At 41.3% G+C, this 14,960-nt stretch overlaps 1 protein-coding gene across 1 annotated transcript; it reads right to left on the reverse strand.

The window, feature by feature from the left end:
• Positions 1–2,333: 2,333 nt before the first annotated feature.
• LOC6036721 (catenin delta-2) lies at positions 2,334–14,549 on the reverse strand. The gene is made up of 3 exons (XM_038252827.1): positions 11,714–14,549; positions 3,148–3,954; positions 2,334–2,700 (listed from the first exon to the last, which is right to left on the reverse strand). The coding sequence occupies exons 1-3, from the start codon at positions 13,650–13,652 to the stop codon at positions 2,693–2,695; spliced, it is 2,754 nt and encodes a 917-aa protein (XP_038108755.1). The 5' UTR covers positions 13,653–14,549; the 3' UTR covers positions 2,334–2,692.
• Between the last annotated feature and the right edge of the window lie 411 nt (positions 14,550–14,960).

The following is a 14,960-nucleotide window of genomic DNA, read 5'->3' on the forward strand; positions in this document are numbered from 1 at the left end:
GTGACAATCATGTAATTTTACGGGTCTGAATTATTTTTTAGTGGAAAATTTATAATTTTTTACTTGGTAACAAAAGAAATCGGTTGAGCATCAAATTAAAGAATTTTAAACAATTTTAAAACAAAAATTAGTGTTAGCAAACAAATTTCGGCCAAAACAACAGTCCAAACTGAAGTGCGATAGGCTTCGTATTATTTTTGTTGCTGTTGTAAGTTTAAGTTCGCCAGGTTTATTCTGGCGAGAGTATGAAGAGTACGACTATACATACGAAAATACCGTTGATATTTTGTAAATGTGGCTGTATGGGTGTGACGTGACGTGTGTTTGAATGATGGTGATTCATCTTTCCCTATAACTGCATGATCCTTTAAATGCGTGCTTGTATGGTTTTTGGGTTGTTGTTGTTCGTTAAGTATGTGTGTGTGAAAGTGAATTTGGTGACTTGTATATCGAGTTTGCAACTTGTTTAGTATGATAAAATTGACCATAAAAGTATTACTTTTTTCCCATCATTGTTTTTACTCCACGTGTTTCCGCGCGCTACGATTAGATACTAAATTGTTTTTTCATAGTTGTTTGTATGTACTGGTTTGTGTGTGTTGTGTGTTGTTATCAATTATTTTAATTTGCTCTAATCTACGGTTTTGAATTTTCCTTACTTGTTATTCGTGTTTTTTTCGTTCTCCTGGATACAGTTACAAACGTAAAGGTTCACACTTATGTTGTTTTTACGTGTTTCTGTGTGTGGTTTTATCGCCATTTTCATGTTACTGCTGCTGCTTGTGTAATTTTTGTGTAATTCCTTATGGCCGTCCTCAACCCGACTCGACTCAAATGTTTTTCACTATTTTGACGTTGGACTATTTATAAGTGGCTCCACACAGCTTCCATTACTTCTATTTTTTGTTTTACTTGTTTTTTTAGACAGTAGCGAGGGATAAAAATTTGTTGCTGTTCGTGTTCCTGTGTTTCTTTTTTTGTTGTTGTGAATTTTGCTTAGATCCTTAAATTTACGCTGCCTGCATTAAGTTTTAGTTACGATTTTTTTTTGTTTTGCGAGCACTTTAAAATTCTACGCACTTGTGTCGATCTCAATCGTTGATTTTTACATCGGAACGAAAATTAAAAAAGAAAAACACCGTTCCAATCAACACCGTATCCCGTAAGTTTGACTTGTAAGTGTACCCCGTAATTACTTAACTTTATTTTATACACCGGTTCGTCTGTTGAGCTAATTCCTTTAATAGCTCCCATTTTTTTTTGCAAAACATTTGTATGTGTTTGTTTTTTTTGGGTGTGGTGAATATTCGATTAATTTAATGAGGCTGTCTCCTATGAATTTGCTAATTTATAGATACACCTAGTATGTACTCCGTGCTTTGCCGTGGAAGCTGCCAGCGTAAGTAAAAAGTAGCTGCAAATTACGCACAAAACGGGTACCTCTCGTATTTTTGACGGCTTGGCCAGAAATTTTCATCTACATCAAGAGCAAGGTTCGACGTTTTGAGTGGGTTTGCGACAGGGGAAAATTTTGAAAAACATTTACCAAGAGATTCGGAAATGGGCACAGAACAACACGTAAATTGCGAATAAAGTTTGGTACACCCAAAGCAGTGCTGAGAGTAGTTTGACAACCAATGACAGATTATCGAGCAACCAACGCGCTTTCGGCTGCGTACGGATTTATCAGTTTGCAGCAAGAAGTGGAAGAATGTGCTTAGTTTTTTTGGAAAACAAAAACCCTGCAAAATTACATGTTTTGTAATGTAATAAAAAAAAATCAAGGAATTGTGCAAAAATTGCACAATTTCAATGCATGAAACCTATTTTTTCAGATGCAGTTTTTGGGCAAGACCTTAAGCTTTCGTGTAACGAACCGTAAGTTGTTTTTTTTTTCAAAGGGAGGGGGAGTCCAACGAGTAGTTCTTGTTTGTCATAATTATAGGGCAAATGCTTGCGTGCGTGAAGGTTTGTTTTTCGTGAGTGAGTGTGTGATTTTTTTTTGTTTTAGATGAACGTGACAGATAGGTTAGGTGAAGTTGTCGTTTTTTTTTTGTTGTGTTACGTTACAGATTATCGTAATTTTTTTTTCGTGTGTTGTGTTTCTAGGGACTGGGTAGAGAGAACTTGTGTTCGGTTTGAAGTGGGCGTATGGTGTAGTGTGCTCGTGAAGAGGCGCGTGCATGTGGGTATGAATCGATAAGTTTTGCTGCTTCAATGCTCTCCCACCCTTCCCCACCTCTTTCTCTTTTGAGCTGAGCTGTCTGTCGAATAAGATTGTTTGATGGTTAGATATTAATATATTACTTTGTAAGCTACACTACGTTTCCTTTTTTTGCGTAACTCCTCGCACACATTTCCCCTTTTATAGCATGATTTTTGTTCCATTTTTTGATGGTTTTGTTACTCCTTGAGTCATTATATTGTTGTTTGCTTGCACGTGAGCAAAAATTTCTCTTCCCTGTGTTTTAAGGGGCGTCGTCGTCGTCCTCTTCCTTCCTCCTCGCTGGCCACTATAATAGACGTGTGTTGTTTGCTTGTTTTGTGTGTGTGTAAAACGAACTCCACCGGGTGGCATCTGAATGTATTCTGTGTGTGTACCTGCTTCAGTGTTGCAATTGTTGTTGAGTTGTGTTGTTGCTCACTACTGTCCGCGTGGCTACCCTGATAAGTCGGATTGTTCCTGGTAGATTCATCTGCCTACAATTGGAACAAGAGTAGCGCGTTAGCAGCTGAATGTGGCCTTTAAAATTGCGTTCAAACTTAAACTCAAGATTGCTACTTGAAAATAACGTAGAAAAAATGTTTAGACGAAACATGAGCTAGAAAACTATTGCATGCAGAATTATTAAATCATAGTCGAATGACAACAGAAGTCTATTAGAAGTCTAACAGACTTCCAACGTAAGAGGAGTACAAAAAGCACGCAGCCACTTGAGTTGTTCCAGTTACTGAAAAGGCTGATGTCGTGTCGTACAAAAGTCTTATCGAATTCTACTAGGATTCCTAATATGTGTGTCTCCGATGTTTTTAAACATAATTTTGAAATTTCAGATTGGAATTTTCGATCGGAATGTATATGTGCAAACAGTAAACCAAGAGAAAAAGAGATCGCCCTAAAACCTACTTATACCAAAAAGTTCTTACCCATCTTGGCCGCGCCGTCGCTCGGTGGCAGCGACATCGCCTGCCCGCCGTTGTTCGAGGACGCCTGCTGGCGCTTCATCGTGCGGTCCTCGTACCGCGTGCCGCCCTGCGATGCCATCGGACGGTTCAGCGTGTTGTTCGGCGAGTTGGGCGAGTTGTCGCTGTAGCTGCCGCCGCCGTTGCTGCTGTTGACGTTCCGCGAGGCGATCGTCTTCGTCACAAAGTCCTGCTCCTTCCAGCCGTGCTTTTTGTACATGTCCCGCAGCTCCTGGTGCTGCCACATCGTAAACAGCAGCTGCCCGGCGAACTTGAGCACCCGCGGCGTGTACTTGAGCCGTTGCCGGGTCATGTTCATGAGCCGCTCGACGCCACCCGCCTCCAGCAGAGATCGCGCAAACTCGGCGTTCTTCTTAATCACCTCGTTCAAAGTAGCCAACACCGCCGCGATGGTGTCGTCCGAGGTGCCCTGGTCGCACTGCGGGTTGCCCGAGGGCAGCTTCTGGACCAGATCACGCATCGCGTACTTTCCGATCAGCTCCTTGTTTCTTTGGTCGATTGCGAGGTTTCGCAGGGCGGTCGCCACGGCACACACCACCCGGTCCACCTCCATGCGGAGCAGCTCCACCAGGATCGGCAGGCCCTTCTCCTTCCGCACCGTCGCCCGGATCTCTATGCTCGGCTGCCAGTAGCAGGCGGCCAGATTCTGCAGCGCCCCGGCCGCAGCCTCCAGCGTTTCCGGGTTCGAGCAGCTCTGCAGTAAGGCAAGATAGGAATGTACAACGTCGGGCTGCCACAGTTGCTCCGCACCTGCAGGGGGTGAAAGAAAGAAGAAACAGACACGGTTCCATGAAATCGAACGAAGAAGTAATGGAAATTTATGCTGAAATTCCCTGAATACCATTAGGAGATACAGTGGATGATGACTTCTCAAGAAATTTGGCTACTGGAGATCGAATAATGTTTGCCTTTTTACTCTACCTTGCCAAGATTTAATTTTCTTGGAAAATCACATTTTTCGTAAAGTTTATTTATTTGCTTTGAACTTGGCCTATCTGCTCGTATATATGTATCACTAACTACAGATTTATTTTAATCAATTACTTTAAATATTGAAAATTATATTTTAATATTTTTACATGATTACAGATTATTACTTCGTGTAACACAAATATGCGGTTCAAGACGAGTCATGTGGAAGTGTGGAAATCAAATTTCTGACCAGTGCTGCTTGGCTTCTGTTAATCTAAAAATTAACACCTAAACTACCATGCAAGCGAAAAAAGGCGAAGTCCAACTTCAAACAGCTGTATCTCGGCTCCCTGTGGACGGATTTTCAAAATTCAAGAAGCAAAAGATGCGGACAGATCTCTAGATTATTTTGCTTTTTGAAAAGTCAAAAACAGAGGCACTTACCCTAAGTTATTCCCAAAACCAACCAGGTAACTTTTTTTTAGCCCTCTATTTTCTAGTTGTTTTGCATTTTGGATCGAATGTTGAATGACAATTTGTTTAAAATTTTATCATAATGCAAGTTCAGTACAATTATAATACCCAATACCATATTGGACCGATCTGGCCACATTGGGACCGGTTCCAGGTTCTCCGGTGAAACCCGGAATATCCCCAATTCCAGAGTATTTTCAAGAATTTTATTAGAGTGGCAATATGGGTATCAAAATTCAGCATTTTCAAAATCAAGCTCACTGATGACGCTGAAAACCATTTTGGACATATCTGGCCACATTGGGACCGGTTCCAGGTTCTCCGGTGGAACCCGGAATATCCCCAATTCCAGAGTATTTTCAAGAATTTTATTAGAGTGGCAATATGGGTATCAAAATTCAGCATTTTCAAAATCAAGCTCACTGATGACGCTGAAAACCATTTTGGACATATCTGGCCACTTAGGGACCGGTTCCAGGTTCTCCGGTGGAACCCGGAATATCCCCAATTCCAGAGTATTTTCAAGAATTTTATTAGAATGGCAATATGGGTATCAAAATTCAGCATTTCCAAAATCAAGCTCTCTGATGACGCTGAAAACCATTTTGGACATATCTGGCCACTTTGGGACCGGTTCCAGGTTCTCCGGTGGAACCCGGAATATCCCCAATTCCAGAGTATTTTCAAGAATTTAATTAGAATGGCAATATGGGTATCAAAATTCAGCATTTCCAAAATCAAGCTCTCTGATGACGCTGAAAACCATTTTGGACATATCTGGCCACTTAGGGACCGGTTCCAGGTTCTCCGGTGGAACCCGGAATATCCCCAATTCCAGAGTATTTTCAAGAATTTTATTAGAGTGGCAATATGGGTATCAAAATTCAGCATTTCCAAAATCAAGCTCACTGATGACGCTGAAAACCATTTTGGATATATCTGGCCACTTTAGGACCGGTTCCAGGTTCTCCGGTGGAACCCGGAATATCCCAACTACGGAGTATTTTCAAGAATTTTATTAGAGTGGCAATATGGGTATCAAAATTCAGCATTTCCAAAATCAAGCTCATTGATGACGCTGAAAACCATTTTGGACATATCTGGCCACTTTAGGACCGGTTCCAGGTTCTCCGGTGAAACCCGGAATATCCCCAATTCCAGAGTATTTTCAAGAATTTTATCAGAGTGGCAATATGTGTATCAAATTTCAGCATTTTCAAAATCAAGCTCATTGATGACGCTGAAAACCATTTTGGACATATCTGGCCACTTTAGGACCGGTTCCAGGTTCTCCGGTCGAACCCGGAATTACCCCAATTCCAGAGTATTTTCAAGAATTTTATTAGAGTGGCAATATGTGTATCAAAATTCAGCATTTTCAAAATCAAGCTCATTGATGACGCTGAAAACCATTTTGGACATATCTGGTCACTTTGGGACCGGTTCCAGGTTCTCCGGTCGAACCCGGAATATCCCCAATTCCAGAGTATTTTCAAGAATTTTATTGGATTGGCAATATGGGTATCAAAATTCAGCATTTTCAAAATCAAGCTCATTGATGACGCTGAGAACCATTTTGGACATATCTGGTCATTTTGGGACCGGTTCCAGGTTCTCCGGTGAAACCCGGAATATCCCAACTACGGAGTATTTTCAAGAATTTTATTAGAGTGGCAATATGTGTATCAAAATTCAGCATTTTCAAAATCAAGCTCATTGATGACGCTGAAAACCATTTTGGACATATCTGGTCACTTTGGGACCGGTTCCAGGTTCTCCGGTCGAACCCGGAATATCCCAACTACGGAGTATTTTCAAGAAATTTATTAGAGTGGCAATATGGGTATCAAAATTCAGCATTTTAAAAATAAAACTCATTGATGACGATAATACCCATTTTGGACATATCTGTCCATTTTGGGACCGGTTCCAGGTTTTCCGGTGGAACCCGGAATATCCCCAATTACAGAGCAATTTCAAGAATTTTATTGGAGTGGCAATACGCAAAATTTAATTTTCAATGAGCTTGATTTGGAAATGCTGATTTTGATACCAATATTGCCAATCCAATAAAATTCTTGAAAATACTCTGGCATTGGGGATATTCCGGGTTCTACTGGAGAACCTGGAACCGGTCCCAAAGTGGCCAGATATGTCCAAAATGGTCTTTAGCGTCATCAATAAATGCTGAATTTGGATACCCATAATGCTCCCCCAATAAATTTCTTGAAAATACTCCGTAGTTGGGATATTCCGGGTTTAACCGGAGAACCTGGAACCGGTTCTTAAGTGGCCAGATATGTCCAAAATGGTTTTCAGCGTCATCAATGAGTTTGATTTTGAAAATGCTGAATTTTGATACCCATATTGCCACTCTAATAAAATTCTTGAAAATACTCTGGAATTGGGGATATTCCGGGTTTCACCGGAGAACCTGGAACCGGTCCTAAAGTGGCCAGATATGTCCAAAATGGTTTTCAGCGTCATCAGTGAGCTTGATTTTGGAAATGCTGAATTTTGATACACATATTGCCACTCTGATAAAATTCTTGAAAATACTCTGGAATTGGGGATATTCCGGGTTTCACCGGAGAACCTGGAACCGGTCCTAAAGTGGCCAGATATGTCCAAAATGGTTTTCAGCGTCATCAGTGAGCTTGCTGAAATGCTGAATTTTGATACCCATATTGCCACTCTAATAAAATTCTTGAAAATACTCTGGGATTGGGGATATTCCGGGTTCCACCGGAGAACCTGGAACCGGTCCCAATGTGGCCAGATATGTCCAAAATGGTTTTCAGCGTCATTAGTGAGCTTGATTTTGAAAATGCTGAATTTTGATACCCATATTGCCACTCTAATAAAATTCTTGAAAATACTCTGGAATTGGGGATATTCCGGGTTTCACCGGAGAACCTGGAACCGGTCCCAATGTGGCCAGATCGGTCCAAAATGGTTTTCAGCGTCATCAGAGAGCTTGATTTTGGAAATGCTGAATTTTGATACCCATATTGCCATTCTAATAAAATTCTTGAAAATACTCTGGAATTGGGGATATTCCGGGTTCCACCGGAGAACCTGGAACCGGTCCCTAAGTGGCCAGATATGTCCAAAATGGTTTTCAGCGTCATCAGTGAGCTTGATTTTGAAAATGCTGAATTTTGATACCCATATTGCCACTCTAATAAAATTCTTGAAAATACTCTGAATTGGGGATATTCCGGGTTCCACCGGAGAACCTGGAACCGGTCCCTAAGTGGCCAGATATGTCCAAAATGGTTTTCAGCGTCATCAGTGAGCTTGATTTTGAAAATGCTGAATTTTGATACCCATATTGCCACTCTAATAAAATTCTTGAAAATACTCTGGAATTGGGGATATTCCGGGTTCCACCGGAGAACCTGGAACCGGTCCCAATGTGGCCAGATATGTCCAAAATGGTTTTCAGCGTCATCAGTGAGCTTGATTTTGAAAATGCTGAATTTTGATACCCATATTGCCACTCTAATAAAATTCTTGAAAATACTCTGAATTGGGGATATTCCGGGTTTCACCGGAGAACCTGGAACCGGTCCCAATGTGGCCAGATCGGTCCAATATGGTATTGGGTATTATAATTGTACTGAACTTGCATTATGATAAAATTTTAAACAAATTGTCATTCAACATTCGATCCAAAATGCAAAACAACTAGAAAATAGAGGGCTAAAAAAGTTACCTGGTTGGTTTTGGGAATAACTTAGGTAAGTGCCTCTGTTTTTGACTTTTCAAAAGCAAAATAATCTAGAGATCTGTCCGCATCTTTTGCTTCTTGAATTTTGAAAATCCGTCCACAGGGAGCCGAGATACAGCTGTTTGAAGTTGGACTTCGCCTTTTTTCGCTAGCTTGGTAGTTCGCGGGATAATATTGAGGATGGTAGTTTAAGTGTTAAAATCCAAAAAGAGATTATTCAAGAGACCATTAACCCCATGCTTCTAAATGACTCGGTTTTGGCAAAATCTATATAAAACATGTTCCATAAACAACGTGGACAATTTTTTTTGAAATCTCAACCCCTAAAAACTAAAATGTTTAGTATTTTTTTTTTCAAAATACGTAGTTTTGTGAAAAATTAGAGTACAGTCCAGACTTGATTATCTGAAGGTTGCCTGATTTTTTTTTTCGTTTTTTAAATTTATTTACTATTAACATCAAATTGAAAATTTGAAAAATCCCGATCTTTTGAAATAATCGGATTTTTTTCAAAATTTTTTTTGTAAAAAATACTCAAAATTTTCAGAAAAGTACGTAGTTTCGAAAAAATACTCAAACTTTTCGTATTTTACAATACGGTTATAAAATGATGGGGATTTTTTCCATAGGGGAGCTGGGGGTAAGACGGCCAGGTGGGGTAAGACGGCCACCCCACTGTTTTACTAAGTATGCTAATGAATGTTACTAAAATGTTTAGCAATACTGTTCCTCATGCTAAATAATGCATATGAGGTCACCTCATCACCTTTGCCAAACCTATTGTTTGAAATAGTATAAAAATAGCTCAAAATAAACAAATATTTTTTCAACTTGAAACTGGATGTAATTTTTATGATTTACAACTTAAGCATTTTTGTTAGGTAAAAATATGTAATCCTTTCTTTAAATATTTTTTCATGTTAACGGTGCACATCAACCAGAGCTTTTGCACCAAGATTTTTGTTACAGACATTTTAGTATCTTCAAAACTACGGGTACTGTCGAAATATTTTTATATTCATCCCCTGAAGTACTGTCCACCAAGTATTTTACAGCAAAGTTTCAGTAATTTTAAAATCCCGTAGTTGCAGGATTGGGACCGTAAGTTTGACAATTTTGGTATAAGAAGACAACAACTTCCTTCGTTGCTGTGCACCCTTAAATTGAAGTTTTCCCAAGATTATGTCCCTCGAAAAAGTTTAAATAATGCGATGAGCTATTTGCAAAAAATTTTTTTAAAAAAATAAATAATTTGGGGCAAGACGGCCACCTCCACGGAGGGTAAGACGGCCACCCGTAATTTGTAAAATTTATTTGAAAAAGGTTACATTTTTGAAGGATTTTTGACTGTTAAGACATATTTAAGACATATTTGACATATTTTCGATAAAACTATCAATTTTTAATCAAAATTCTGTTAACTGCCGGTTCGACAATATTCCTTACAGTGATATAGCAAAATTCATTGAATAGTATGAAATCCTTTCAAACTCTTAATAATAGTCGCTAATTTATTATTGTTTACATAATTTTGATTTACTAATTCAATTCGAAATACACAAACCAGTTGATTTGCATTAAATTGGGTAAATTTTCGTGTAAAAATGCATATTTTTTCATGAAATGTGGTCGCAATAATATGAAATTCACAAAGCCAAAATATAAAACTTGTTGAACAGCGTTTTGCTTCACAATTCAAACTTTTTTTTTAAACCAAAATAGTTATGATGTTCAGAGAAGTCTGTTCAACCAATCATGTAGGTATTTGGGTGGATTTAGCAAAGTTATCAAGTTAATTTATAGCACTGACCGTCTTACCCCACATGGGTGGCCGTCTTACCCCGCGTATTTCATATATATTCGATTTCAATTTTTTTTTTAAATTGATGAAAAGTTTTGAAAATTGTTTTTTGGACCAACTAATTTATGTCATTTCTATAATGGACTATTAGTAGAACAATATGTACCTGATTTGAGATCAAAATAATCTGTAGTGTTAATTTTATGAGACTTCTCCCTTAGGGTGGCCGTCTTACCCCCATCTCCCCTACCTAGAGTTTTTTTAATAGGTCCTAAAAACATATGAAAGACAATAGCTTATAGAACCTTTAAAAAAAACGCTAGATAGGTTTGAAAGTTATAACACTTTTTTTTAATACTTAAATTTATCACAAAACTGCGCATTTTCGATAAAAGTACTAAAAAATTCAGTTTTTTACAATGGGTATCAAATGATTTTTTTACAAAACCTAGTCTTTTCTAGAAAATACCTAGTTTCGTGATAACTGAGAATATTAGAAACATATTATTTCAATCGGAATGTTTGTTAAATTTCCGATTTTTCGAGAAACTAAAATTTTAAATATTTTTCTAAAAATACCTAGTTTTGTGAAAATTTTAAGTATTTATAAAACAAAACATTATTGTAATTGAAATGTATAAAAAAAATCTCGATCATTTGATACTCATATTGTAAAAATCCAAATTTTGAGTATTTATTCGATTTGTGAAAATTTTGAGTACCTACTCTCAAAAAAGTATTATAACTTTCAAATGTTATACAAAGTTTCCGACCATTTGATACCCATATTGTGAAAATTGTGAGTATTTAAAAAACCATCGAAATGCAAGAAACTTTTTCCAATCCAATACCCATTTTATAAAAAACAAAAATTTTAGTATTATTTCAAAAATACGTAGTTTTAGCGTTTATAGACTTAATCGATTAAATCAGAATGTAGGAAAGAATTTACAGAATGTTTTCTCCAAATAAAATATCAGCATAAATTGCATTCTTGCAGAAATAAACGCAATTTTAAAATTAATAGTAATTCTTCCAACATCCTAGATTTAAGTTTGGATGCCATTCCATTACTCGAAGGTTTATGTTATAGTTTGCAGTATTAATTTTTTATCAAGTAATTTGTTAAAGTCCAATGTGAAATAACTTATAAAATCACACGATTCTTAAAAAAAACCATCATCATCAAAACCATTTTCATCAAATTTTGAAAAAGAGCGAAAGAGCCGTTCAAAAGAGCGGCTCTTTTTAATGAGCGAACGAAAATGAGCGGCTCCTAAAAAAAGAGCGGGTTTGCCCACCTCTACTCAAAAATATGCCCAGGGCATACCATTTCAATTTCTGTAGAATATTACATAAAATTTGATGAAAAATATCAAATTATTTGCGTTTTGATGATATAAATTTTTGCATCCACTGACCCCTCGATCATGTTTTCTGACGTTTGTCTGTTTTTTTGACTGGGCTACAGCCCAGTTATCGAGCGCCATGTTAATAAGCAGCCCAGTTAAACAACACCCTGTTGCCGAACAAGTACTATACAGTTTTTGTCTAGTTTTACAAATAGCCAAAACAATCCCCCTACTCACCCTTATAATGCGCCGTGTTCTTATACGCCATCCGCGCCGGATCCCCGTTCGCACTCGAGTGATCCTTGGCGTCCGCGGCGTGCTGGGCCGCTGCCGCCGCCGCCTGCTGCTGTTCTTTCTTCTTCTTGCTCGCCCCAAAGCAGCCCAGATTCTCACCCTTCGACGAGGCCGCACTCACAATCACCGAAGACGACGACGAAGCCCCTGCGCCGTCCACTCCTCCGGTGCTACTGTGGTGCGGGATGGGGTTCTTGTCGTAGTTTGGATCCTCGACCTCTTGGCAGCGGTACGAGAGGTTCCGCAGGATGCAGACGCAGTTTTCCACGATTTTGTTGCCGATGTTGGACTTTTCGATCGCTATCCGGATCACGTAGAGTAGCGAGTCGACGAGGCCTTCACATTCGCGCAGCTTTTTCCGCGCGTACTCGCCTGCGGAGCTGACGTTGCGCAGGATGCCGGACGCGTTCCGGAACACGGTGCTCCAGCAGGTTTCGCCCGGGTTCGTGGGGTCCCAGCCCGAGTGGGGGATGATGATGTACGAGACGATCACGACGATGGCGTCGTCGATGATGAACCGTTTCAGATCTTCGCAGGAGGACATGTTCCAGATGATGCCGGTGACGAGCTCTTTGATGTCGGACTCGGACGTTCGTCGGAGCAGGTGGATCAGGGCTTGGATGCCTCCGGCACTGTTGATTGCACGTTTGTTTTCGTCGTTTTGCCGGCCGTAGGAGAGGTTGCGGAGGGCACCGCAGGCGTTCCGGTACACGTCGGTGTGTTCGTGGCCGAGCAGTTTGACGAGTGGGGGGATTCCGCCGAGGGTTCGCGTCCGCTGCTTGTTGGGGTCGTCCATGTAGCAGAGATGCTGCAGGTAGGCGGCTGCGTTGGCCTTGATGGCGTTGTTGGGATGACTGAGGAAACCGATCACTTCGGTTAGGTTGGGGTCTCGCCACTTCATCTGGCGTTGGTCTTCCAGGTCTACGGGGCCTTCGGGGCCGTTTACGCCCGAGGGTCGATTGTTGCCACCGGGCGAGGTGATGATGTGATGCTGCAGAAAGACGTGGTTGTGGATTTGCAGGTTCGACATGTGCTGGGGCAGGTCGTCATCGCCGTCGTAGTAGCAAGCGCCGCCGTCCTGGACTCCGCCCCGTTGACTGGCACTGGCCGCGGCTTCGTAGGCAAGTTGTTTCGTGGCGTACGTTGGCTCGTTCACACCGGATGGATCGAGGTGTCCGTGTGAGCTGATGGTGCCGTACGGAGGAGTTGACACGTATCCGTACACCATCGCCGATGGGTTGTCCGGGTAGAGTCGTGGGTCGACGGGTCCGCCTGGGGATGGGGCTATGACGTACTCGCCCATTTCGTCGTACTGACCTTGCAGGTAGCCTGGGGGGAGCAGACTCGCTGACGGGTTGCCCATCTGAGGAACGTTCATCGGGAGCGGAATGGAGGATTCGCTGGCTTCGCTCGAGTTGTGGGGCGTTGACCGGTCGTTGATCTGGTACTCACCGAGGTAGGACTGTGGATGGGGCGGATGGTGGATCGCTCCGGTCGGATCGTACCCGGAGTCGGCGTACTGCGAGTAGTGTTCATAGTCCTGGTAGTGCGGCTGTCCACCGGGACCACCTTTGGAGCCCGGGGGCAGATGCTGCGACTGGGAGGCGGCCGCTGCAGCCGCCGCCGCCATCTGCTCCTGCTGGTCCAGGTGGTTGTAGTTCATGTACTGCGACCGTGTCGTGTAGATTCCCATCGGCATCGACACGTAGTCGAGCGGCTGTCCATCGGGTCCCATTTCCAGTGGCATCGCTGCTACATAGTCAAACGGCTGCCCATCCGGTCCCAACTGCTTCACCTCGCGCACGACCTTCGTTACGGTCGTGATTTGCTGCGTCGTTTGCTGCTTGTGAGTACGGGCAATTAGTTCATCCTCACGTTGCATTGATGAGTCGCTTTTATCTTTCGCTACACACTCGCGTTACACACTAAAGCTCTTGCGGTATTGCACATGTAATAAACTCAATCTTCTCTCTAGTTGGTGTCCATCCAAACACCAATCATCACAATCACTAAACTTTCTCCTTTTTCTCGTTCTCTCTCTTTTATGTTACATCATAAAACGTAGTAGAAACAAAAACAATAACACAAAACACTTGCCCAATATGTGTTTCACTTTATTCCTCTAATACTGATAGTATGTGTCGTCGTATCAATAAAACTTCTTCCCTTTCTTCTTCGTCCCACCTTTCCACTTTATCTCAATTGACAATTCCGCCTTACACTTGATAAGAACCCAACAGCAAAAAACACCGCTTCCGGGATAAATAAATGCCACTATAATTAACCTATCACTTCCCGTTGAAGCCGCTTTTCCGCTTCTTTATAATTCAAAAGGGGTAGTTCGCGGCAGTGTCTGCCGTCGTCGTCGCCGGGTCAGGCCGGTCGATATCCTTAAAAGAGTCCCCGGAACGTGTCTTCACGAAAAGGACTCTTTTCGTCGTCCTCACTTCCTTTTTCTTCTTTTCGTGGTAGAATCTCTCAACCGCATAGATTAGATGAGAGCAAGACGCAGGGGGTGGCGCTTTCGGGCGTCGTGACACAATCGTGAAAACTTGCTGCTTCTTCTTCTCGTTCGGTCTTCAGCTGAGCAATGTCGTCGACTTGTGGGGGAGGTCGAGCCGTTGTGTGTTGAGCAAGGCTGCTGACTGCAGTTTTACTTCTTTCCCTCGTTCCACGCGGAAGCCGGTGGGGACCTTCTTCTTCTTGTTTTCTTTCTTTCAATTCAGAGACACTTCAGCACAACTCCAAGTTGTCGTCCTTTTTTTTTGGTCCTGCGGTTTTTCATCTGGTGGCGAGGGTGGCGTGAAAAAAAGAGAGAAGAGAAAAATGGCTCGTATAAGTGTACGGTTGAATATATTTAGAATAAGGGTTTTTTTTTTCTTTTGCTTCTTTTCGATCTTTAGGGTGTTGGGGGGTTGGAGATGATAGCAGCAAATGAAGGTCCTTTGGGAAGGAAATTGGATTAGTGGGGGAGGAGGGGGCAGGGAAAACTGCATACATTTCGCTCAAGATGATGGCCCTTTTTGCAGCCGTTTTCGATATCCTTCCCAAGGATTCGGAAATTTGAATATCGTCGTAATGGGCGGTTTGGATTTTCAAATAGATTGGTTTCGTAAAGGCTTTGATTGAGAACAGTCAAATCATAACTTTGGTCAGAAATAAATTGAAAAAATGGGGCAAGATGCTACAA

This window comes from Culex quinquefasciatus, chromosome 2, assembly GCF_015732765.1.
Source record: "Culex quinquefasciatus strain JHB chromosome 2, VPISU_Cqui_1.0_pri_paternal, whole genome shotgun sequence".
Taxonomy (NCBI): domain Eukaryota; kingdom Metazoa; phylum Arthropoda; class Insecta; order Diptera; family Culicidae; genus Culex; species Culex quinquefasciatus.